This window comes from Cheilinus undulatus, linkage group 15, assembly GCF_018320785.1.
Source record: "Cheilinus undulatus linkage group 15, ASM1832078v1, whole genome shotgun sequence".
In the NCBI taxonomy this organism is placed as follows: Eukaryota; Metazoa; Chordata; class Actinopteri; order Labriformes; family Labridae; genus Cheilinus; species Cheilinus undulatus.
In genome coordinates this window covers 7,541,228-7,564,313 of record NC_054879.1, presented here as the reverse complement: position 1 = coordinate 7,564,313, position 23,086 = coordinate 7,541,228, and the positions used below count along the sequence as shown (strand labels likewise).

General features: G+C 40.5%; 1 protein-coding gene across 1 annotated transcript in view; it reads right to left on the bottom strand.

Moving 5' to 3' along the window:
* Nucleotides 1-8,867: 8,867 nt before the first annotated feature.
* ramp1 (receptor activity modifying protein 1) overlaps nucleotides 8,868-23,086 on the bottom strand; it is a 115,114-nt gene continuing 100,895 nt past the window's right edge. Inside the window, exon 3 of the mRNA XM_041806603.1 lies at nucleotides 8,868-12,188. Within this exon, the coding sequence (XP_041662537.1) occupies nucleotides 11,933-12,188 (256 nt within the window). The 3' untranslated portion in view covers nucleotides 8,868-11,932. The remainder of the gene's footprint in view (nucleotides 12,189-23,086) is intronic.

The following is a 23,086-nucleotide window of genomic DNA, read 5'->3' as shown; positions in this document are numbered from 1 at the left end:
CAGATGCAGATGAACATTTAAGAGTCAGAATAACTTAAATGAACACCCAACTTTGTTCTACATTTGTTACATTAAGTCACACTGACCTGCCCCCCCCCCCCCCCCCCACCATCCCCACACTGCCTTTTGTTAACTTAAATAGAGTGTCTAAAGTCCATTCTGATGGTAATGAACATGTAGAGAAAGTCTGTTCAAGGTGTACAGGTTTCATCAGTCTGCCTCTGATGAAGATTACTGTACATTATCATCACCATTCACCCTTTAGAGAGCAGCTCAGAGATATGGTAGGGAGAAGCTGATCTACAAAGGTATTGTATATAGAGGAGAAATTAAGCTAGGGTAGCCAATAATGTTTGAAGCATTGTTGTTCCTTGAAATTTCTGGTGTGTACAGACTGAAATCAGCCCTTCCAGTACTTTCACTGAACCCTAAATGAAATGATTGTCTCCACCAGCCTCCATTCATAGTCAGTGTTGTGTCAATAGCAAGGTCAAGTTCATTAATGAAGCTCTTCAAACACGGTTTGTGCTCATTCATTACAAGTAACACCAAATGTGACAACAGATAAAGGGACAGCACTCAGGCAGTCTGTGTCACATCTTTAGTCATATACTGTTGAAACAGCTCGTCCACTGCCCCAGATGTCAAAAATGATGCTTTTTCAAAGCCTTATAAAAAAGTTATCATTAGCTCAGTCTGTCTGCTGATACACAGCTGTTTGCCAGCAGGTAGGAGAGAAACAGAAACAGTGCATATGCTTCTGGAATTTTCTTCTTTGTGGTGACAAAAAACAACAATAAACATATAACTTTAAGAAAATGTAACTAAAGCAAGGATTACATGAAATATAGAGGGTCAATAGATTTGAATTTTTAGCATGATTAACCTCAGAAGTCATTGTTAGCCATTTTTGTGGAATTTTTGCCACTTTTGTCAATTTTGCAACTTTCTTTAAACTTTTATCAAAATTTTTTTTTACCTTTTTTATCCATTTCTGTCACTTTTTCAACCTCATTTTTTGCCTAAATTAGCTGCTTGTTGCCATATTTCCAGTTTTTGCTGCATCTAATCAATTTTTGCTACTTTTTGCCACTTTTTTTCTTCTTTTGACAATTTTTGCAGCTTTTACAACTTTTAACTTTTACAGTTGACCATGATTTTTCTGACCTCCATGGCCTCCAGAAAGCTTTCCCCTTATCCCCCCTACCGACAGCCTTGCTCCAAACACTGGAATAAGAACTCCAAATGTTCCCAACTGGAAAGTTGCTGGTTCAATCTCCGTCTCTGTGTTTCAGTTCATATGATGACCACTTTAAATAGCAGGCTTTGCCATCAGGGTGAGAATGGGTAGATGTGACCTGCGCTGTAAAAGTACTTTGAGTAGTCAGGGAACTAGAAAAGAACAATCTTAAGTTCATTTACCAGTCCACTTTCTGTAGACAGTATTATTTGGTATGGTTTGCAATGATGGCCATGCCAGCTATCTGAAGTGCTCTGATTGTTCTTGAGCATTAAAATGATAGTGCTTGTTAGTAGGACAGTATTTGGATTAGGACTGATGGAAATGGATACTGATCCATTTTTTCTTATTAACCTTTTGGTGAAAATCTCATCACATTCTCAAATAACATTTCTTTAACATTTAGTCTTTCTTAACAATCAAAGAATAACTTTGGGGCAACTATTTTAGACTTTTTTCTCTCTTTAACCCTGATCTTCCTGACCTCATCCCACACACAGTCCTTGTTATTGTGTTGAACTGTAGCTGCATCATTACTATGGCCACGGTATCTGCTGCAGCATCCCTATCACCTCAGGTTACCTTTCTCCATCATTAATAATTCAGCAGCGAGACTCAAGACTTTAATAGGATGAGTAAGCGTGGGCAGGAAGGGCATGACAGCAAACTTTCTTAAAAACTTCAATAATAAGATTTTTGTAGAATGAAATTTTGTGCTTTTTATTTGTTCTTGTTTAACTATTGTTTATGCTGTGAATTTATAGCAATCAAGAAACATTATTTTAAGAGGACATTTCAGCAGACACAATGGACAGCACATGCTACAACCTTGGATTGCATCCAAAGACTTCTAAACCAAAAGTTTTTAAAACAAGATGGCCTCTCAATTTTGAAATTTAGAGAACAATTCATCAGATTTTGTCCACTGGATGGCCACCCTAAGGGTCACGTAACTATTTTTTGTCCACCAAAAGGGCACCTTAGACAGCTTTTTACCATGTTTTTTTACACAGGAAGGGGACCCTAGAGGTCTCTTACCATGTTTTGCCCACTGGACAGGCGCTCTAGAGCGCACTTTACCATGATTTGTTCGCTGGAAAGTACCCTAGGGGTCACTTGAGCATGATCTTTTCTCCACTGAAAGCCACTCGAGAGAGCACCTAACTTTACTGCTCAAAATAGTAAAGGGAACACTTAAATAACACATCCAAGATCTTGATGAATGAAATAGTCTAGGTGAAAATCTTCATTCATTACATAGTGAACAAAATAACATAAGAAACAATCAATGGAAACCAAAATTATTAACCCATGGAGGGCTGGATTCAGAATCATACTCAAAATAAAAGTGAAAAAATCAGATCACAGGCTGATTCAACATCCGAGAAATTCTTCAAGACAAATGAAAATGAGGCTCAGTAGTGTTTATGGGCTCCATGTGCCTGAATCCCTACAACATGTGGGCGTGCTCCTGATGGGATGACGGATGGTCTCCTGAGGGATTGCCTCCCAGACCTGGATCAGGGCATCATGTGGCGTGACGTGTCGGTGGTTGAAGGAACAAGACATGATGTCCCAGAGGTGCTCGACTGGATTCGGGCCTGAGGAACGGCAGGCCAGTCCATAGCATCAATGTTTTAGTCATGCAATAGCTGCTGACACACTCCAGCCCCATGAGGCCGAGCACTGTCATGCATCAGAAGGAACCCAGGACCCACTGCACCAGCATACAGTCTGGCAATGGGTCTGTGGACCTCATCCTGGTACCTAACAGCAGTCAGGGTACCTCTGACTAGCACATGGAGGTCTGTGTGGCCCTCCAAGGATATGCCTCTCCAGAACATCACTGATCCACCACCAAACCGGTCATGCTGGAGGATGTTGCAGGCAGCAGAATGTTCTCCATGGCATTTCCAGACTCTCTCACGTCTGTCACATGTGCTCAGTGTGAACCTGCTCTCATTCATGAAGAGCACAGGGCGCCAATGGGGAATCTGCCAATTCTGGTGTTCTCTGGCAAATGCCAATCAAGCTGCATGGTGCTGGGCTGTGAGCACAAGCTCCAGATGTGGACGTCGGGCCCTCATACCACCCTCATGGAGTCTGTTTCTGACACCTCGAGCAGAAACATGCACATTAGTGGCCTGCTGGACATCATTTTGTAGGGCTCTGACAGTGCCTCTCCTGTTCCTCCTAGCACAAAGAAGCAGATAACGGTCCTGCTGCTGGGTTGTTGCCTTCCTACGGCCCCCTCCACGTCTCCTGGCGTACTGGCCTGTCTGCTGGTATCTCCTTCACACTCTTGGCAGCGTGCTGGGAGACAAAGCAAACCCTCTTTCCATGGTGCACACAGATCTGCCATGCTGGATGAGCTGCACTACCTGAGCAGCCTCCGTGGGTTGCAGATACTGTCTCGTGCTACCATTAGTGGAGAGGGCACTGGAAAAATGTAAAAGTAACCAAAAATCATACCATATCATATTTTCATCCACAGGAAGGGGACCCTAAAGGTCACCTAACATGTTTTGTCCACTGGAGGGACACCCTAGAGGTCACTCCACCATGCTTTAGTGAAAAAGTTGAACCTGGTGGGACAGGGGTTACTTCTATTTTTAACAATAGATCCAATGACTAACATGGACAGAGTTTACATCTTTTTCATGGTGTTAACCTCCCTTGAATGCACATGGCTGGCTCCGTAGACAGGAAGGAGAGCTCTCATTAAATTTCCATGCACCAGGCTGTTTAAGGTTACATGGCACTTTTCCTAAACTAACATTTAGAAATGGGCCTGTTAAAGAGAGTTTTCCTTCCTTTAACAAGCCAAATCCTGTGGCACAGCAGCAGCCATGAGATCTGGACTGAAGTGAGACTGAAGTTATGAGTTGGAGTTGACAGCAGCGGAACTGCCTCAGACTGTAAAGGGACAAACACTCAAGTCTTAAACGGTGAAATCCTGGAACCATAAAATATTAATAGGACAGCGTAAGGCAGCGTTACATAACCGCACACCTTGAATATTTCATCTTTAGGCCTGGGCATTGAAGGACTTGTTGTCAACAATGTGGAAAAACTACTGACCCTAGCTTCAGATGGACTGAGGCAAACTGATGTGATGATTTCACAACTTCATGTAAACTTATTCCAGACCTGACTGGAAATAAAAACTTTGAGGGGGACATGTTTTAAATGACTCCATGCTTGACTTGAATATTTTGAATTGCTAGATTAGCAGACATCTGGGGACCCGCTTGGATGTTTTACACTTTTATCGTTTTAATAAATCAATTATGGTCAATTTATTTATTTATTTATTTTTACAAAAAGCCCCAAAACAACCTTTAATGTCAAAGTGAAAACAGATTTCTATAAAGCAATGTCAACTGAATAAAAATATGTAATGCAAAAGAGTGATTGCATAAATATTCACCTCTTAAAAGTGGCTGACCTGATTAAACAGAGGTCCAGCCAACTGGTGCTAGTAGTCCCATAATTAGTGAAATGGGGATCACCTTACTGCAGTGAATGTATCTCAAATGACTGCAGTATAAAGACACCTGTGTCTGGAAGGTCAGGTCACTGGTTGGTTAGTATTCCTTGCTACCATTACACCATGAAGACACAAGAACACTCTAAGCAACTCAGAGAAAATGTTACTGAAAAGTATGAGTCAGGGGATGGATACAATAAAAGAATGGCAAAGGCACTGAACGTCCCCCACAGCTCTGTTAAATCCATCATTAAGAAAAAATCTGCCTACATTTGGCCATTCTCACAAACTGAGTGAGACTAGCGAGGTAGAGGATAAAATCAATGCTGCAAAATATTGGAAAATCCTTCAGGACAGTCTTATTCAGTCTGCAAGAGAACTACAGCTTGGGGGGAGATTTATTTTCTTGTAAGCAAATGATCCGAAGCTTACAGCAAAAGCCACACGGAAATGGTTCAAAGACAGTTAAGTGATTGTTCTGGAGTAGCCGAGTCAAAACCCAGACCTCACTCTAACAGAAAATTTGTGGCTAGACTTGAAAAGAGCTTTTCACACCTGTTCCCCATGCAACCTGACAGAGATTGAGCAGTTTTGCAGAGGAAAATGGAGTAGAACTGCAGTGTCCAGATGTGCAAGCCTGATAGAGACCTATCAACACAGACTCAGTGCTGTGATTGCAGCCAAAGGTGACTCTACTAAACACTGACTTGAAGGGGTGAATATTTATGCAATCACTTTATTTTGCATTACATATTTTTATGCAATTGACATTACTTTGTAGAAATTTGTTATATTTTTTTCTTCAAAAGAGCAAAATTTTATTGACCGTGATTAATCTATCTAACCCTTAAAGGGTTAAACATGCAAGGGCTTAATACTTTTTGTAGTCACTGTACTGTACACCAAATTGCGGACTAAATTTATGTGAAATACTAAATTTGATGTCTTACTCAGTGTGAATGGCATGAAAGTACGAGGTTAAAGACACAAACCCAGACATTCCCTCCTTTTCTGGGCTTTTCTCTCCTTTGTTACTTGCCTCTTGGCTGAGAATTCCTCTGTCCTATCCAATCCCAGCATTGACTTGAGTTTTTGATCGTGCCTGCTCCTTTGGATATGTCTGCATTTGTGGATTTACTGTAAAATGAACCTGGCTGAAGAACAGTAATTCCTTGTTTTCTTTACACTTGACTTGTTATAGAACTTCACACTTTAGCAATTGACATGGGAGTTTGAACCTAGCACACCCACAGTGACTTGATGTGCAGTAAGCCACGCGTGCATTAATGCAGGATTCATCCATATTTAACACACAACATGTAAAAGCCCACTGAACCATCTCTTCAACCCAGTAAACATAAGCTTCAGTCCTCAGAGAAGAAATTTTATTCAACTTTCCTTCATGATCACATGTTTTAATGCTCACTCCCAAAAAATATTAGACATTAAAAAGCAAACATTACCCTCTGTTTTATTTTTCTAAGAGCCTTTGGCACACAATACAAAGTAAGATCATGTAGGGTGGGTGTGGGTGTGTTTAAAAGTGTGTTGCTGACAGGCAGGTTATAGGTCAATGAATCTATAAAGGAAAAGAGAGCATTCAAAAATATCAATGAGAAAACAGGTCACGCAGCACACTCTAGCACACTTGAAGATTTCCAATCAATAAAAAACGAAGGTCTAGGATACAAAGAGCGCGCTTTAGGCGATGTTCAACAGAGAAGTGCGTTTGCAAACCTGATGCTTGATATTTCTCTTTGTAATTATGACACCACTGGATTTTCTACTACTTGTTCTCCTTTTCTTTTAATCTTGTAACATTATCCCCTCATTTAGATGGAATTAACGTGGTCACTGTGGGGATGATATCTTAACTCATCTTTATTTGAGAAAAATCATAAAAAAATGTGAACACTTTTGGTTAATTTAATATCTGTAGTTTCCAAACATCTTCTCGTAAAAGCTGGCCTTAACTGTCCTCACTTCCACATCTGTCCATGTGTCCACTGGAAATTCTTCACGTCATTTTTCATGCTGACGGACGACATCCACACCGGTGCTTTCTTCATTGTGTCTTGCCATCTTTCAACTGCACCTGCCATACATCTACATCTGCCGTGCGCACTGTGCTGTGGAAACATGTTTCTGTTTGCTTTTTCAAGAAAAATGATCAGAAGAGTCCAGGTTGTAAGACACGAGGAAAGGAAATTTGACACAATCACATCCTACTTGCTCTACAGACAATATGATAGAATATATATTTAAATATAGTACATAATAATCTAAGAAACCGGTTTGAATCAGTAATTCTTGCATCCATGGAGAAATTAATCAGTGGACTATGGTTTGTGGCCTAGATAGGGTTACATGGGCACAGAAAGATTCGTTCTACAGTGTACATACTGTTTATTATCATAGACTGTATGAAGAATGGACAGCACAAGAGCTCAAGTGAATTAAAGGGGCATATCCTAACCTTTTCCACCATTAACATAGTCCTATGTAGAGTTTCCATTGGCCTGCTTCACAGGTGGATGCCTAGCAGATAAAAATATTAATGGCAAAATGCCTAGCTGAGATACAGTCATGGACAAAAGTATTGGGACCCCTGAAATTTTTCCAGAAAATACACCATTTTTCCCAGAAATTGTTGCAATTACAAACATTTTTGGTATACATGTGTTTATTGCCTTTATGTGGATTGGAGCAACACAAAAAAATCCAAAGAAAAAAGAAAAATTTACATAATTCTACACAAAACTCAAAAAATAGGCCAGTCAAAATTATTGGCACCCTCAACTTAATATTTAGTTGCACACCCTCGGAAAACAATAACTGAAACCAGTCACTTCCTATAACATGGACAAGCTTCTTACACCTCTTAACTGGATTTTGGACCACTCTTCTTTTGCAATCTGCTTCAGATTTGAAGGGTGCTTCTTGCAACAGCAGTTTTGAGATCTCTTCACAGGTGTTCAATGGTATTTAGATCCAGACTCATTACTGGCCACTTCAGAACTCTCCACACTTTGTCTCCAACCATTTCTTGGTGCTTTTTGAGGTATGTTTTGGGTCATTGTCCTGCTGGAACACCCATGACCTCTGATGCAGACCCAACTTTCAGACATTAGGCCCTATATTGCTGCCCAAAATCTTTTGATAGTCTCCAGATTTCATGATTCCTTGCACACAGTAAAGGCACCCAGTGCCAGAGGCAGCAAAATAACCACAAAACATCTTTGAACCTCCATCATCTTTGACCGTAGGTACTGTGTTCTTTTCTTTGTAGGCCTCATTCCATTTTCTGTAAACAGCAGAATGACCTGCTTTTCCAAAAAGCTCTACCTTAGTCACATCTGTCCACAAAATGTTCTCCCAGAAGGATTGAGGCTTACTCAGGTACATTTTTGCAAACTCCAGTCTGGTGTTTTAATGTCTCTTTGTCAGCAGTGGGGTTCTCCTCGGTCTCCTGCCATAGCGCTTCATCTCATTCAGATTACGATGACACTTTTGCTCCCTGAGTCTGCAGGACAGCCTGAATTTGTGTGGAAGTTGACTGAAGATGTTTATCCACCATTCCAACTATCCTGCGTTGCATTCATTTGTCAATTTTTCTCTTCCGTCCATGTCCAGGGAGATTAGCCACAGTTCCATGGGTTATAAACTTCTTGATTATATTACGCACAGTGGACAAAGGAATTTCAAGATCTCTGAAGATGGTCTTGTAACCTTGAGATTGTTCATATTTTTCCACAATTTTGCTTCTTAAGTCCTCAGACAATTCTGGGCTCTTCTTTCTCTTCTCTATGCTTGGTGTGACACACACAGGCACACAACACAAAGGTTGAGTCAACTTTTATACATTCTAACTGGCTTCAGGTGTGATTTCTAGATTGCCAGCACCTGTTACTGCCACAGGTGAGTTTAAATGAGACACACATGCTGGAAATAAAATGATTTACCCACAGTTTTAAGAGGGCACCAATAATTTTGTCTGGCCTATTTTTTGAGTTTTGTGTAGAATTATGTCAATTTTTCTTTTTTCTTTGGATTTTTTGTGTTGCTCCAATGCACATAAAGGCAATAAACACATGTATTTCCAAAAACATTTGTAATTGCAACAATTTCTGGGAGAAATTGTATTTTCTGGAAAAATTTCAGGGGTCCCAATACTTTCGTCCATGACTGTATATGCCGGTAAATAAATTTTGCACACAAAGGAAGGAAATATATGTCCATTGATTATTTTTTTGTTGTGCTTTGCGATGCTTCTTGGCAATAAAACTTATACCACTGAAAAACCTGTTTATTACCCTTTTAAATGGTGCCACATTTGTAGGGAACATGTATTTGTGGGATGAGCAGCAGAGCTGAGTATGTGGGTTGCACCCATGAAAAAAGTCTGAGAAAACAAGACATACCGTCAACATTTTTAACAAACAGGAGCCTCAGTAGTGTGTGTAAGAACCATACACAGCCACAATAGTCTGACACCTCCTCCTCATGCTGGTCACACACTTATACGTGTTTTCTCCACACTTTGACCCCATGATCCAGGCAGAATCTGGATTCATCACTGAACATGATGTTGCAGAATAAGCTGTTTGGCATTGGCAGAGAAGATTTGACCAACAAAAAACAAACAAACAAACAAACAAAAAAAAATGGGTGCAACCCACAAACTCACTGCTGCTCATCATATGCATGGTCCTTACAAATGTGGCACCATTTAAAAGGGAAATAAAGACTTTCCAACAATTTATTGGTAAGAAGCATTGTTACAACAAAGAAATAAACTACCGAACACAACTTTCCTTTTTGTGCTAAGTTTAGTTAATTATGACATATATATTGTGTTATCTAGTAGATATTTAACAAGAATCCTTTAATATAAACTCAAAGTACTTTTACAATGACCCATCTTCACTTCAGTGCTGGGGTTTCAAATCTACGTAGGCAGCACATGGCTGATATACAGTAGGTGGTGAATAATTATGTGGCCAATGTGGATGATGTCAAACAAAGCTTATCTCTGGAGGACTTTAGAGCTGCTGAAAACTATGCAGGGAAATTGACGGTATGGAAAGATTTGAGTTAGTCATCGCTGCAGGTAATAAAGAAACCAAAAAAAGGGAACTGGAGACAGCTGAGTGACATTAACACCAACACAGTGGCCGGGACAAGGATGGGTTCTGGGCTGAGTAGAGGATTGTTGTGGACTTCAATGAGTGGGCAAATCTACTTAAGACCAATTCCCTGATGAAGTGGAACTGTAGTCAACACAGAGTCAGTTCACGTAGAAAGGTAGTTCTGGCTGATGGCGAGAGCACCATCTCACTTCCTCTTTTAATCCTACGTCAACAAAAACGTGACATTGTGGTCTTAATGGCTTATGTTTGACATTTTTTTATAAATCCTGCCATGTATTTACCTCCAGTTGTCACCAGATAGTAAAAATTGCTCTCCTCAGGTGAAAGTTTTATTATAATTGAAAATTCAATCCTGATCCGGACATAGGGAGTCAGATGACATGAGCGGTCTGCTTGTTTGGTGGAAGAGCAGCACTAAAAGGTCAGAGGTTCCAACAGAATTTCTGAATAACAACAGTCAGGGCTTGGATGTGCTTAAAAGTTGAGTTTTGACTCAGCAGGAGAAGCCTGGATCTCTACAAGCAGATCAGGCTGCATGGCAGCACACCAGTGAGGGAAAAATCTCCATAGTGAAGCTCACGTTCTCTCCTTACTGGATTCTGTACTGTTGATAAACCAATCCAGGGTCACGTGAAATAAACATGGTGTCAGATCAGATATTGTGTAAAATGCATTGCTGTTAAAGCATTAGATAGCAATACTTATGATGAGTAATGAAGACTTATAAATTCATCATCAATGGATGCTAAAAATGTTAAATTATTGTGTGAATTGTTCAGACTTCTTGCAGCACTCATTGATTGGTACATGTATCTAACACTGAATAAATTAAAGTTATACATAAACCAGCAGCCTATATATCAGTGTTTGGTCATATTGATGTTGCTAAAAAAAATAGTCTGGCCTGCTGACATACAGATGCATATGTGAAAAACACTGAAAATGTGGATTTTTCATGATATGTCCCATTTAAAGCCTAAAGATCACAAGCTCCTCCTGCTCACTAGCAGACACATAGGTCATTAATTCTGCCTCCTCCATACTACCAGATGGAATAACAGATTAAATCAATATTTCTCAAACATGTTTCTGACATGATAATTATCATGCTGACTTTATGTTTAAGTGCAATTTTCAATTCATATTTACAAAAAGACTGGATCATATATCATGATTGGTAGCTAATTTGACATATGTGACTCTTTGCAGCATGCTAAACTTGATGAGCTGATTACAGGAGGAAAGATGAGAAAATTTACTGGCGTCTGTAACTACATTACAGCCATTTAACCCTCCATAACCTCTTGTTCCTCTGAGAAGTGGGCTGACCTGAGGGATCTCTGATGATGTATCGGTAAATTTAATGTGTGCTTTTGTTAGCAGAAGGATGTAACAATGATATCGCAGCATCATAAGCCAGGTTCCTTCTACATACACCTTGGATTAACCGCATTATGTGTCAGCAACCATTGACGCAGGATTTTGACTTCACTTTTGTACAACAGGAGGAGATCGAGAGGTGTTGTCCATACTAATATACAGTCTATGATATGTATACACATACACATTAGTTCTTTTTTTAAACCTGGGTTCCCTAAAAGAAGTTGCTGTAACTGTCTTGATGAATCTGAGCCATGGTGTAATATCAGTCTTTTTGTGAGAGTTCAGCTAAGGTTATTTCATTCCTGTGTTGATGTTGAGTCTTGTAGGTAGAAGAACTTTTTCTTGTCCAAAAATAGTTGTGTAATTCTTGTCCGTGTGGTGGTGACCACAATGAAAATGGTTGGAGGCAGGTTTTATTCTCAGCAAAGTTATTTTCTGTATTTACAATCCCCTCACAAGTCACTATCCTGGTCCACCTCAGATTTGGGTAAGAAGTTCAGCTCATCCTTGCGCTGTAAACCAAAGGATTAAATGAATCCATGATGGACTGTTGGTATGCTCATAGAAGGGAGCTGCTTATTATAGTCAGTGCACTTAAGCATCAGTGAAGTAGAGTCTGGTTCTTAGTTGGTCTCATCCAGCTCCTCTTCCAGGTGTTCCTTTGTACCCCTACACAATGCCTTCGCTGCGTTTGCTCCTCCAGACCACCAGAGCAGTCATGAGGAGCGTGACCAAGATAGGCACAACAATGAACGGACCCAGGATCCGGTTGGGCGGGTCCCTGAGAAGTCGCCCAGACATGGAGCAGTCGTGGAAGTAGTGCTTGTGGACTCGGATGAAGAACTCGTCCACGAGCCTGTTGGGCCAGTAGCACGCCATTTTCTCCGCTACCAGGTATGTGCAGTTCGTCAGCTCGCCATACAGTCTGCATGAGAAAAGAGAAAAGGGGGCGAGATCAAACACAGCGGAAAGAACAATTATCTTGATGCTGGCTAAATCCTATTTCCTGTCATTGTTGTTTTTATACCTTAAACTCTTTATTACACTGCTTAGAGGTCAAGAAACACAATGGAAGATAAATAATGCCTTTAATCACATCAATAGTTTCTTGACTTAGTCTGATTAAGGGTGTTTACTTTTAATGGTTCTCTTTATTTAATGAAAGTTCTCCTCCCAGATCCAGCCAATTACAAACCTTTCAGCTGTGTTCCATTTCAGGGGTTCCAACCTTGAGACGGATCATGCTAAGAGTGATTACATCACAGTAGTTTTAATTTAAAGGCCCCTTCGAAGGCTTCCTTCATTCCCCAGAAAATGAAAGATCAATCCTTTTTGACCAACATATTTCAACAATTGCACGCTTTTTCAAATGTTCAGTTGGACTTATATTAGTAATACCAGGGGTTGAAAGTGAAAAATCACATTTACTCAAATTACTGTTATTGAGAAGCTCTTTTGTGCACTTATACTTTTTTAAGTAGTTTTTAAAAACATTACTTTTAATTAAGTATATTCTGAGTGTAGTATTGTACTCAATCACATATTAAAAAGCATCAAGTACTGAGTAGAAAAATTAACACTTAAAGCCACAACTCGGAGGTCCAAGCTTGTGCTAAAACATGAAAATGACCAGTCGCTTGGCTTTCACAACACATGGCGGTCAGTACATGCACCTAGCAAGAGAATGATTCCGTATTTCTTCCAGAAACAGCTGTTGCATTGTACTTTAGGTTCGGGCAAACCTTATAATAAATAGCCTGTTTGGAGGTCCATATTTTCTTGTTGTTATTGCACATTAAGGACAGGTTATATTTCACTGTGAAAGCCCCCTGGGTATCAAAAGCAGCTTTTCAGTACTCAGTACTGTAAGTAAATTTTAAATGACTTACTTTTTACTTTTACTTGAGTAGATTTATAGACCAGTGCTTTTACTTCTACTAAAATAAATTTCAACCAGAGTAACTTTACTTTCACTTGAGTACAGTAGTCTGGTTGATTTCCACCTCTGAGTAATACATGTTCAAATGTCAGCAGCTGACATTGAATGCCTACTTATATGAATGTTGTAATGCTGTAAACAACAGGAGCTTAAAATGATCTTTAACATAATGACTGAAGTTGACATGCTATGTGATGCTGCCCCCTTGTATCCAGGCTACATGTCTTGAACATGTTCTTTATCATGCTAACAAAAGTACCTCCTTTTTATGGTGGTTTATCTTGTTCAGCCCAAAATCAAGATCTTTCCTTTACTGTATAGGTAGTTATAAAGGTAGGTATTTAAGGCTATCAGGTTCTCTGTCCACACTTTTGGGTTTGTAAAGTGGTGTTTAGTTCTTTTTGATGGGGTCGTTGTTTGATCAGGGGGTTATTTGTCATTTAAAAGTAGTTTTCATTTAATGTTAAGCCGTTTTAACCCTGACATGCAAGACAAACTGTTTCATTAATCCACTGCATGGGATATAGTACGTCACATTGTTCTGGAAAACCTCCCATACAAAGCATTCAGGAAGGGCAGGACTTATTATTTTTTATTTTTTACAGAAGGTGATTGGATGAACAGTCTGCCTGTTACTTTCATTAGGGGCCAATCAGAACAACAAGACAAAATGAGGTACTCATGTGCAGCTCCAGTGACGTGAGCTAATGCTGTTTTAAAGAATGGTGGAGCTTGTTGGTGGATCAAACTCATGCAGAGGACGGTCAGGAGAAGGGCGAAAGCATCTTCTTTGACATAAAAAGTGTTCAGTGTGACTCTTGGCTCTTTATTTGATAAAAAAAATCAGATCAAGTTTTGTTAAAAAACTGACACTTTAATGCCACACCTGCAGCAGCTATTGGCTTCCAGTACAACTTAACACCGCCTTGTTCTCTTCAAAGATGCTGATTGGTCAGGTCTGTCTCAAACCTGGCACAATTGTTTCAGATTGGAGCTGCGAGATGGATCTGCCTGAAGACAGACATGGCCAGTCCATCTGCTTTGCAAGGTTAAGAGCCATTAAATCTACAAATAGACCTAAGAAATGAATGCATTTCCTTTCTGCTGCCATCCATTTGTGGTAGCTTGTGAAAGTTTGTCTGCAGTTACTGTACCCCACAGTTTGTTTATTATCTGTAATGTGTGTAAGGAGGAAGCAGAGAAAGTTTTGGTTGTTCTGGAGCTCATATATGCAAAGGCAGAATGTCGGCTGTTTTTGCTTATTTTGTGTTGCAAGTACAAATGTGTTATTAATATGCAAGTTACAAAAAAAGAAAGGTACAAAAAGCTGGTTCATTTAAAATTAACATGGTATAAAACACTGTGAATTGCATTATTTTTCTTACTCTTCTTGTTCAATGTTTTATTCAAAGCACCACAACGATGAGCCTCAACTTAAAGCGCTTCTTGGCTGATTGTGTAAAATCATATTTTGTATATCTACATCAGTTTTGATTGTAAAAATACTCTTCTTTGTCCAGGTCTAACTATAAATGCCAGTATGCTTCGTACAACAACTTCTGCATCTTTTGTAAATGCTGATTCTAAGAAGAGACCAGAGGGGCATTTTACTGCATTGCACATGTGGTCACTGCTAATGACCCTGAAGAAATGAGGCTGGAAGGAGTGATGTGCTGAGTCTGTCGAACAGACTGAGTGTATGTGTGTGTTTGTGGCGCTCCTCTGTGGTGAGTCAATCACTGGGGCTCACCGGGTCATAATAGACGTAATGACCCGTGATTATGACTGGGCACACAGAGGACAGTGCAACTGCAAATTAAGGTCAGATGCATCATAACACCTATAGTGTGTAAGGTTCAGATGCAATTAACACTTAAAGAGACGCATGCTCCCACAGTGACGTTTGATTGGCTGAGTTCAGCCTCCTTTCCCACTAATTTCCATTATGGATGTCTGTGTGTAAGAAATGGTTTAATCTAAACATAGGCTGAAAGCAACCCTCTGTTGAATTTGCAGACACGCTCAATGAGGAACCAAAGTGCCAGGTACTGAGAGGCAGGTGCACTGTAGGTGTTTGCTAGGCAACTTACTTCACCTGTTTCACGACTGATTGTAAATAATTGATAGAATTTAAAATATGGCAACCAGCATCAGTTTGTTTTTGCCTCTACTGTAACCAGTGGATGACATTATTGTGACAACGTCCATGCAGGCCTGCCCACAGATTCAACTGGGCCCCTGACAGATCTGTAAATGGGCCTTTCTGAGTAATGTATGTGTGTTTGATCAGTAGCATTGGTGCTAGCATCCTGGCTAACAGTTACTTTATTTTTGAGCCGAAAAGAGTGTCAAGCTATTATTTGGTTCTGATGGTGACGATATGCATTTGTGCTATTTTTTTTTTTTTTTTAACAATTTTCTGCCCATTTTTGCCACTTTTATTTGCCTTTCCACCAGTTTTGCTCAGTTTTGGCCACTTTATACCAATTTTGCCACATTTTAACCCAGGGGTGTCAAACTCATATTGAGTCCGGGGCCAGATTTCCTCCAATGAGAAGTCCTGAGGGCCCGACTATTAAGGCCAGGATTGTGAAAGTCATCTGGGATTCTGAATTAAGGCCTTACCTAAGGGCCTAAGAACAAGGTCAACATTTAAACATAAACTGTCAACCTCAGTTTCACCATTAGTAAAATATGAAATAATATAAATAAAACGATAACAAATCATTCTGAGATGAAAAAAAAATACAAAGATAAGTTTAAAGGCTCAAAGTCTGAGATAAAGTCAAACGTATTAATGCAACAGGCCAAAACGTTTGTTTGAAATGGTTCCAATTTTAACCACGTCCCTTTTTGTTAGGGCAATTTTTGCATCTTTCACCTATTTTTTCTGCCACTTTCTGCCTATTTTTTGCCTCTGTTAACCCATTTTTGCCACTTTTACAATCCCATTTCACCACCTTTTCCACCACTCTTCTGTAGTTTATAAACTAAAGCATAAAAGATAAAAAAAAAAAAAAACATATATATTTTGCCTGTGGTTGTTATTCAGATTTTAAAAAATATGGTTATCACAGCTTAAGTTTATAATGGACAACGATTTTTCTGACCTCCATGGGCCCCAGATTTGGCTGGGCCCCAGAAAGCTCTCCCCTTTATCCCCCCTTAGGGACGGCCTTGTATCCATGTATTATACTGTCTATGAAAGAAATACAGCATTTATTTGACTGTTTCTAAAGCATTTTATAGCAAATACATCAAAAATCAACATTTGGAGTGTTGTGTCTGGCTTTTTATTTATTTGTATGCCCAGTGTTCACTCTCTCTTAAGATTTCCCCACAATCCCTGAAGGAAATTCCCCACTATGTCTCCCAGTTTGTTGGTAACTTTAATTGCTCTTCAGTGCTGGTCGGCTGGTGTACAATAGATTTATCAGAGCTTAGCTGCTGTTGGTGGAAATGAGGTTAATGAGACTGGTGACAATGGTTGGAAACACTAAGGTTAACCATTAAACCAAAAATATAACTTTATACTAATTCTTTTAGGCTGGCTCACTTCAAATCCCTGATTTGACCTGAAATGTAATCAACTGAGAGAGTGTCATTAAAAAGTACAAATGAGTACAGCACTGGCATCAGAGAACAGTATCTAGTGAAGAATTTATGCTGATTGTCATCTGCACAGCTGAGTTTGGTAAATATTTTAACAGCTTTGGATGCAGCCGCTCTGTCTTTGTAGCACTTTTGTAGATGTAAACAGCTTAAGGCAGCTTGGCGTGGGACCAGCGCTGCAGAGCGCTCTGGTTTCTCAGGGTGGTGAGTTCACTTTGTCTCAGTGTGTACTTCTTTCCTTTGCTTTTTCCTTGAAGTTCTACAAATTAGTCATGGAGAGAATAAAAGAAGGATTCAGGTCCCGCTGCTGGTCTAATGAGCACCAGGGACACTGGTGATGCTTATGAGTCATTCAGTCCAGTCAGGGGAGGTGTACACAAAGGGACATAATAAGCTCTAGCTCACCTCATGTACCCCGAGATAACGTCAAATGAAACCTGACAGAGTGAAGCTTCCAGGAGATAGTGTGAGCATGGGTGCACGGCTAAATAAAGAGTATGACTTTATTTTCTGAAAGCGTAGAGGGCTGAAGCATCAGTTATACTATAATCGTTTTCAACACCTGAAGAAAAATGTTTTAGAGAAATGTAGCAAGCTTCCTTAATTCAGAATGGAAAAGTAGCTTCCTTAAGCTTTATATGTTTCTGTATTTAGACCCACTGTGTTCAAATTGAATGCTGTTTCATAATTTATTTTTAAGAGGTGGGTTAGTGGCTTTATCCATATAGATTTCCAATTATAGTGCATTGACAGCATATTTTGATTTCACTAGCCATACCCAGGCCTGATTACTGACAGACCTCTTGAATCCAGAAATCCCTTAAACAGAACGTGTCTGACAAGCTGAAGTGGTCTAACAGATCTCTAAGCAGATGAGAAACAAAGTCACTGACATCTATCAGGCTGGAAAGGGTAACAAAGCCATTCCTAAGGCTTTGGGACTCCAGCGAACCACAGTGAGAGCCATTATCCACAAATGGAGAAAATTTGGAACAGGGCTGAACTTTCCCAGGAATGGCGAGCCTACCAAAATGACTCCAAGAGCGCCTCAACGACTCAACCAGGGGGTCACAAAAGAACCCAGAACAACATCTAAAGACCTGCAGGCCTCGTTGTACTCAAAGTCAGTGTTCATGATTCAACAATAAGAAAAAGACGGGGCAAAAATGGCATACATGGGAGAGTTCTAAGGCCAAAATCACTGCTGACCAAAAGAGACAGCCTTGTCTCATATTTAACAAAACACATCTTTATGATCCCTAAGACTCTTGGGAAAACGTTCTGAAGACTGGTCAGAAAAAAAGTTGAACTTTTTGGAAGGTGTGTTGTCATGTTACAGTTTTTGATTTATGTTTCTGAGTTTCTCTTTTCTTTACCTGTGTTAATTCTGTGTATTTTTCATGGTTCTAGTTTTAATTTGTATTTAAGTTTCCTTAAAGACCCTGTAAAGTAAAAATAAATCTGTATTTAGGTTTGTCGTATGATGGATCACTGTGTTATGAACCCCCAGGTCAAATGTCAGTCAAATAAAGCATCTCCAAGTTTATAAAATGAAGCTTCAAATCATGGAAAATGAGGCAGTAAAATCTGGTCCAGGATGGTGTGGGCGTGTCTGTTGAATGAGCTGAAGCCACGCCCACTCAGGAGGAATACAATCCTCTCAGGTTTTGAAAATGTTACAATCTGAATGGAGGAAAACATTCATGTCATTAGCCTGTCTCTTGACCTTTTGTTGACCAAAGAACATCTTGATGATGTGCATCAATTTTCAAGGTAAAGCAGCTTTTTTTCCATCCCTGCCTCCTCTTCCCCTTTCTCATTGCAGAGTGGCTTTGGCAGTGGCTGTCAACATGAGTCTGGTTCTTCTCGATGTTCCTGCACCTTAAAGAAAAGTGTTTTTTGCCACTGTAACAGGGCTAAATACTTCTAGTGCGGAGCTAATGGTGATCTTTCTAATAATAGGCTACATCAGACAGCATGGTCTCCAACTTGACCTCGTTGTAAAGTGTTTTGAGATAACTTTGGTGACATACAAAAACTGATTGACTGACTGACTGAACCTTGTTTAATGGTTGGCTATTGCCTCAGCTCTTTGGAGCTGCAAGTTAATTGACGTGCATCAAATACAAGGTAGGCTATGCATTTTAAAATAATGTTAAATGATTAAAATGTGTATCTTTGATGCATTTAAGGGGCCAAGAGTGACAGAAATGGCATCAAAATAGGTTTCTATTACCCAAATAAGTCCTTGAAAGGACCTCTGGAATACGTTCAAAGAGCCACCCATTATATAAATGGTGCAGACTTGTCAGTGGAGGGTTTAACCTACAACTCCTACTCCACATGCCAAGGTTTAGGACGCTCAACTTCAACTTCAACTTTATTGTCACCTAGGGGAAATTTGCACAGACAGTAGGTTCTCTTTTTAAAATAAATAAAAGTAGTTTAAAAGTGTTTTTGCTTTGCCTTTGTATTTCCATAAAGGCTTTGACATGCTCATTTCTTTGAACCGTTCATCTGCTATTGGCAAAAATGGCATACATGGGAGAGTTCTAAGGCCAAAATCACTGCTGACCAAAAGAGACAGCCTTGTCTCATATTTAACAAAACACATCTTTATGATCCCTAAGACTCTTGGGAAAACGTTCTGAAGACTGGTCAGAAAAAAAGTTGAACTTTTTGGAAGGTGTGTTGTCATGTTACAGTTTTTGATTTATGTTTCTGAGTTTCTCTTTTCTTTACCTGTGTTAATTCGGTGTATTTTTCATGGTTCTAGTTTTAATTTGTATTTAAGTTTCCTTAAAGACCCTGTAAAGTAAAAATAAATCTGTATTAGGTTTGTCGTATGATGGATCACTGTGTTATGAACCCCCAGGTCAAATGTCAGTCAAATAAAGCATCTCCAAGTTTATAAAATGAAGCTTCAAATCATGGAAAATGAGGCAGTAAAATCTGCTCCAGGATGGTGTGGGCGTGTCTGTTGAATGAGCTGAAGCCACGCCCACTCAGGAGGAATACAATCCTCTCAGGTTTTGAAAATGTTACAATCTGAATGGAGGAAAACATTCATGTCATTAGCCTGTCTCTTGACCTTTTATTGACCTTAGAAGAAGAGACAAAGTCTGTTCAAATCTCTGCTATGATGCTTTAAATGATCAATAGACCACTGTGACAACAGACTGTACTGAGATGAACTGCTCTGTGACTTTAGATTGTGGCAAACTGTGATGAGGAGTGGCTCATAGGTAAGTTGAATGAGTTTAACAAGCCCTCACGCAGTAAGCATGAGCAGCTATCTTTTATTTATAACCACATGACATCGTAAGCCCACATATTGGCCCCGCCCACATGAAACCAAGCCAGGAAAGAGGTGAAATGGCCTAAATCAGTCACATGTAGGTCTCAGTGTTTTCACATGTTTACAGCAACCATATTCCAACATATCTAGGGTGTTAAGACAAAAACTTTGGATTTCACTCGACAGGGTCTTTAAGATTTTTCCTTGTTTGTACTTTTGGTATTTTGTGAGTGTTGGCAATTGCTTCTTGTCCCCTGTGCCTCATGTCTAGTTTAACTCCCTGTGATTGTATTTGTTTCCTTGCTCCTCTCCTAGTTTCTCATGTTTTGGATATCTTCCCCCTTGTTCAGTGTTTTTGTGCATTGTGAAGTTTCCTCTTTTATTTTGTAGTTTCATTCCCTTGTGTGTTCTACTTTTCTTCCTGCCTGAGTTTCCCTCCACGTTGATTACCCTCACTAGATTCACCTGGGTCTCGTTAGTCACACCTGTCTCTCTAGCTGCAGTCACTTCCTGTGTATTTAGGTTCTGTGTTTCTCCCTGTCTTTTGTCAGTTCATAGTTTGCTTTTTGTGTTGCTGCCTAGTCCTCCTTTGTTACCTGCTTTATTTTTTGTGGAGGTAAGTTTTGTTATGGATTTTCTTGGATTTTGGTTAATCTAATTTAGTTTGTTTTAACCTGCATTTCTGTCCTGGTTTGGAGTTTTTTGCCACACCTGACAGAATGAATTGACCAATATGGACACAACACATATTTTAGAAAGAGACTATTCTCCCTGGGCTGGAACATGGCTGGCAATTTTCTCTGACACCCGTAGAGGCCGTAGAAGGACAACAAATTGGCATGACAACTTCCTTCCTTATCAGTGATGCTGTTTCACTATCTGGTCAACCTCGGTCAACAATCCCTGCCTGAGCCTCAGCCACCAGCCTCCAAGCCCAAGCCTCAGCAACCCAAGTCTTACCAGCCCAAGCCTAAGCAGCCTGCTTCCCAGCCCAGGCCTCAGCAGCCGGTCTCTCAACCCAGGCCTCAAGCTTCCTGTGCCCCTGAGCTTCAAGCTTTCAGTTCCCCAGAGATTCCTGCTCCCAGTGCCCCAACGGTTCCTGCTCCCAGTGCCCCAGCGGTTCCTGCTTCCAGTGCCCCAGCGGTTCCTGCTCCCAGTGCCACAGTGGTTCCTGCTTCCAGTGCCCCAGCAGTTCCTGCTCCCAGTGCCACAGCGGTTCCTGCTTCCAGTGCCCCGGCTGTTCCTGCCCCCAGTGCCCCAGTGGTTTCTACTTCCAGTTCCCCGGAGACTCCTGGTTCCAGAGACCCAGAATCTCAGTCTCCTGTTCCCAGAGACCCAGATCCTCAGCCTCCTGTCCCAGCTAAGCGCCGCCAACTTCCTGTTCCGGCTGAGCGCCTCCTGCCTGGTTCCCCGAGTTTCTCAATGGAGGCCGTCCTAACCCAAGCCCCTAGCTCATGGTCTGTGGCCATCCAGACTCAACTTCCTGGTTCCCAGTCTGTGGCCATCCAGACCCAAGCTCCTAGCTTCATGTTGGAGGCTGTCCTGGCCCCAGCTCCTGGCTCCACATCAGAGGCTGTCCTGGCCCCAACTCCTGGCTCCACATTGGAGGCCTACCCTGCTTCATTGGTGGTTTCTGAGCTACCCCATAGCCACCCACCTGTACTCTCGTGCCTGTTTGGGCCGCCTCCGGCCACTCTCCTGAGCATTCAATTTTAGTCTTCATTGATTAAATCCAAACAAAATCACCCTAAACACAAATGCACTTAACCAAAGACCATTGCATGATCTATTTACTAGTGTTTTATCCCAATTTTAAACCACAGAGCAGACAGAACCTTGTAACCCCCCTGAAATTTCTGGTGCCCTCCAAAGGGGTCCCAGACCCCAGGTTGGGAACCAAAGATTTAAGGGGTTAAAACCAAGAAAAAAATACAAGTCTATTTTAGACATACCTCTATAACAGCCATTCAATATTTCTGCAAAAGTCAAATCACTTTAATAGTCAATGATTATCAAAACAGTCATTAGTTGTGACCTGATTTCACGATTCCTTCCATCCCACATGCATTGTTTTGTTATGTAAGTTCTTACTGGTAGGGGTTAGTGTTTGACAAGGTACAAGCCAGTGTTTTCAGATTGCACTGTATTGTTTTGTTGGCTTATAATCAAGATACCAACCCACTACTTAAAAATTGAATTGTTTTAAAGGTAATTCATTCCAAAAACAGCATTGCTACTGAGAATTGTTGGAAAACTGGCAATGCAACCTGCAAAACTAAACCAAGGCACTTGTTGAGCTTTCAGGCCTTTGTCAGTATTTTTCCATCTGAAATCGCTCATATCGCTCATATTTAATTAATCATATTTGCACACGGTCTCTGACACTTTTGTCCATCTTGCTTTCAGAACAGTTTTTTTCCATCTGTCATTTAGATGGTTGTTGGATTATTCAGAGCCGCAGCTTCAATTCCCTTTTCTATCTCTCTCGCCCTGCACTGAAGCATCATATTTAACACCATGTTGTGTCTATGGATTAATTAGATTTTCAACCATGGAACATTTTCACTGCCAAAGAACATCTTGATGATGTGCATCAATTTTCAAGGTAAAGCAGCTTTTTTTCCATCCCTGCCTCCTCTTCCCCTTTCTCATTGCAGAGTGGCTTTGGCAGTGGCTGTCAGCATGAGTCTGGTTCTTCTCGATGTTCCTGCACCTTAAAGAAAAGTGTTTTTTGCCACTGTAACAGGGCTAAATACTTCTAGTGCGGAGCTAATGGTGATCTTTCTAATAATAGGCTACATCAGACAGCATGGTCTCCAACTTGACCTCGTTGTAAAGTGTTTTGAGATAACTTTGGTGACATACAAAAACTGATTGACTGACTGACTGAACCTTGTTTGATGGTTGGCTATTGCCTCAGCTCTTTGGAGCTGCAAGATAATTGATGTGCATCAAATACAAGGTAGGCTATGCA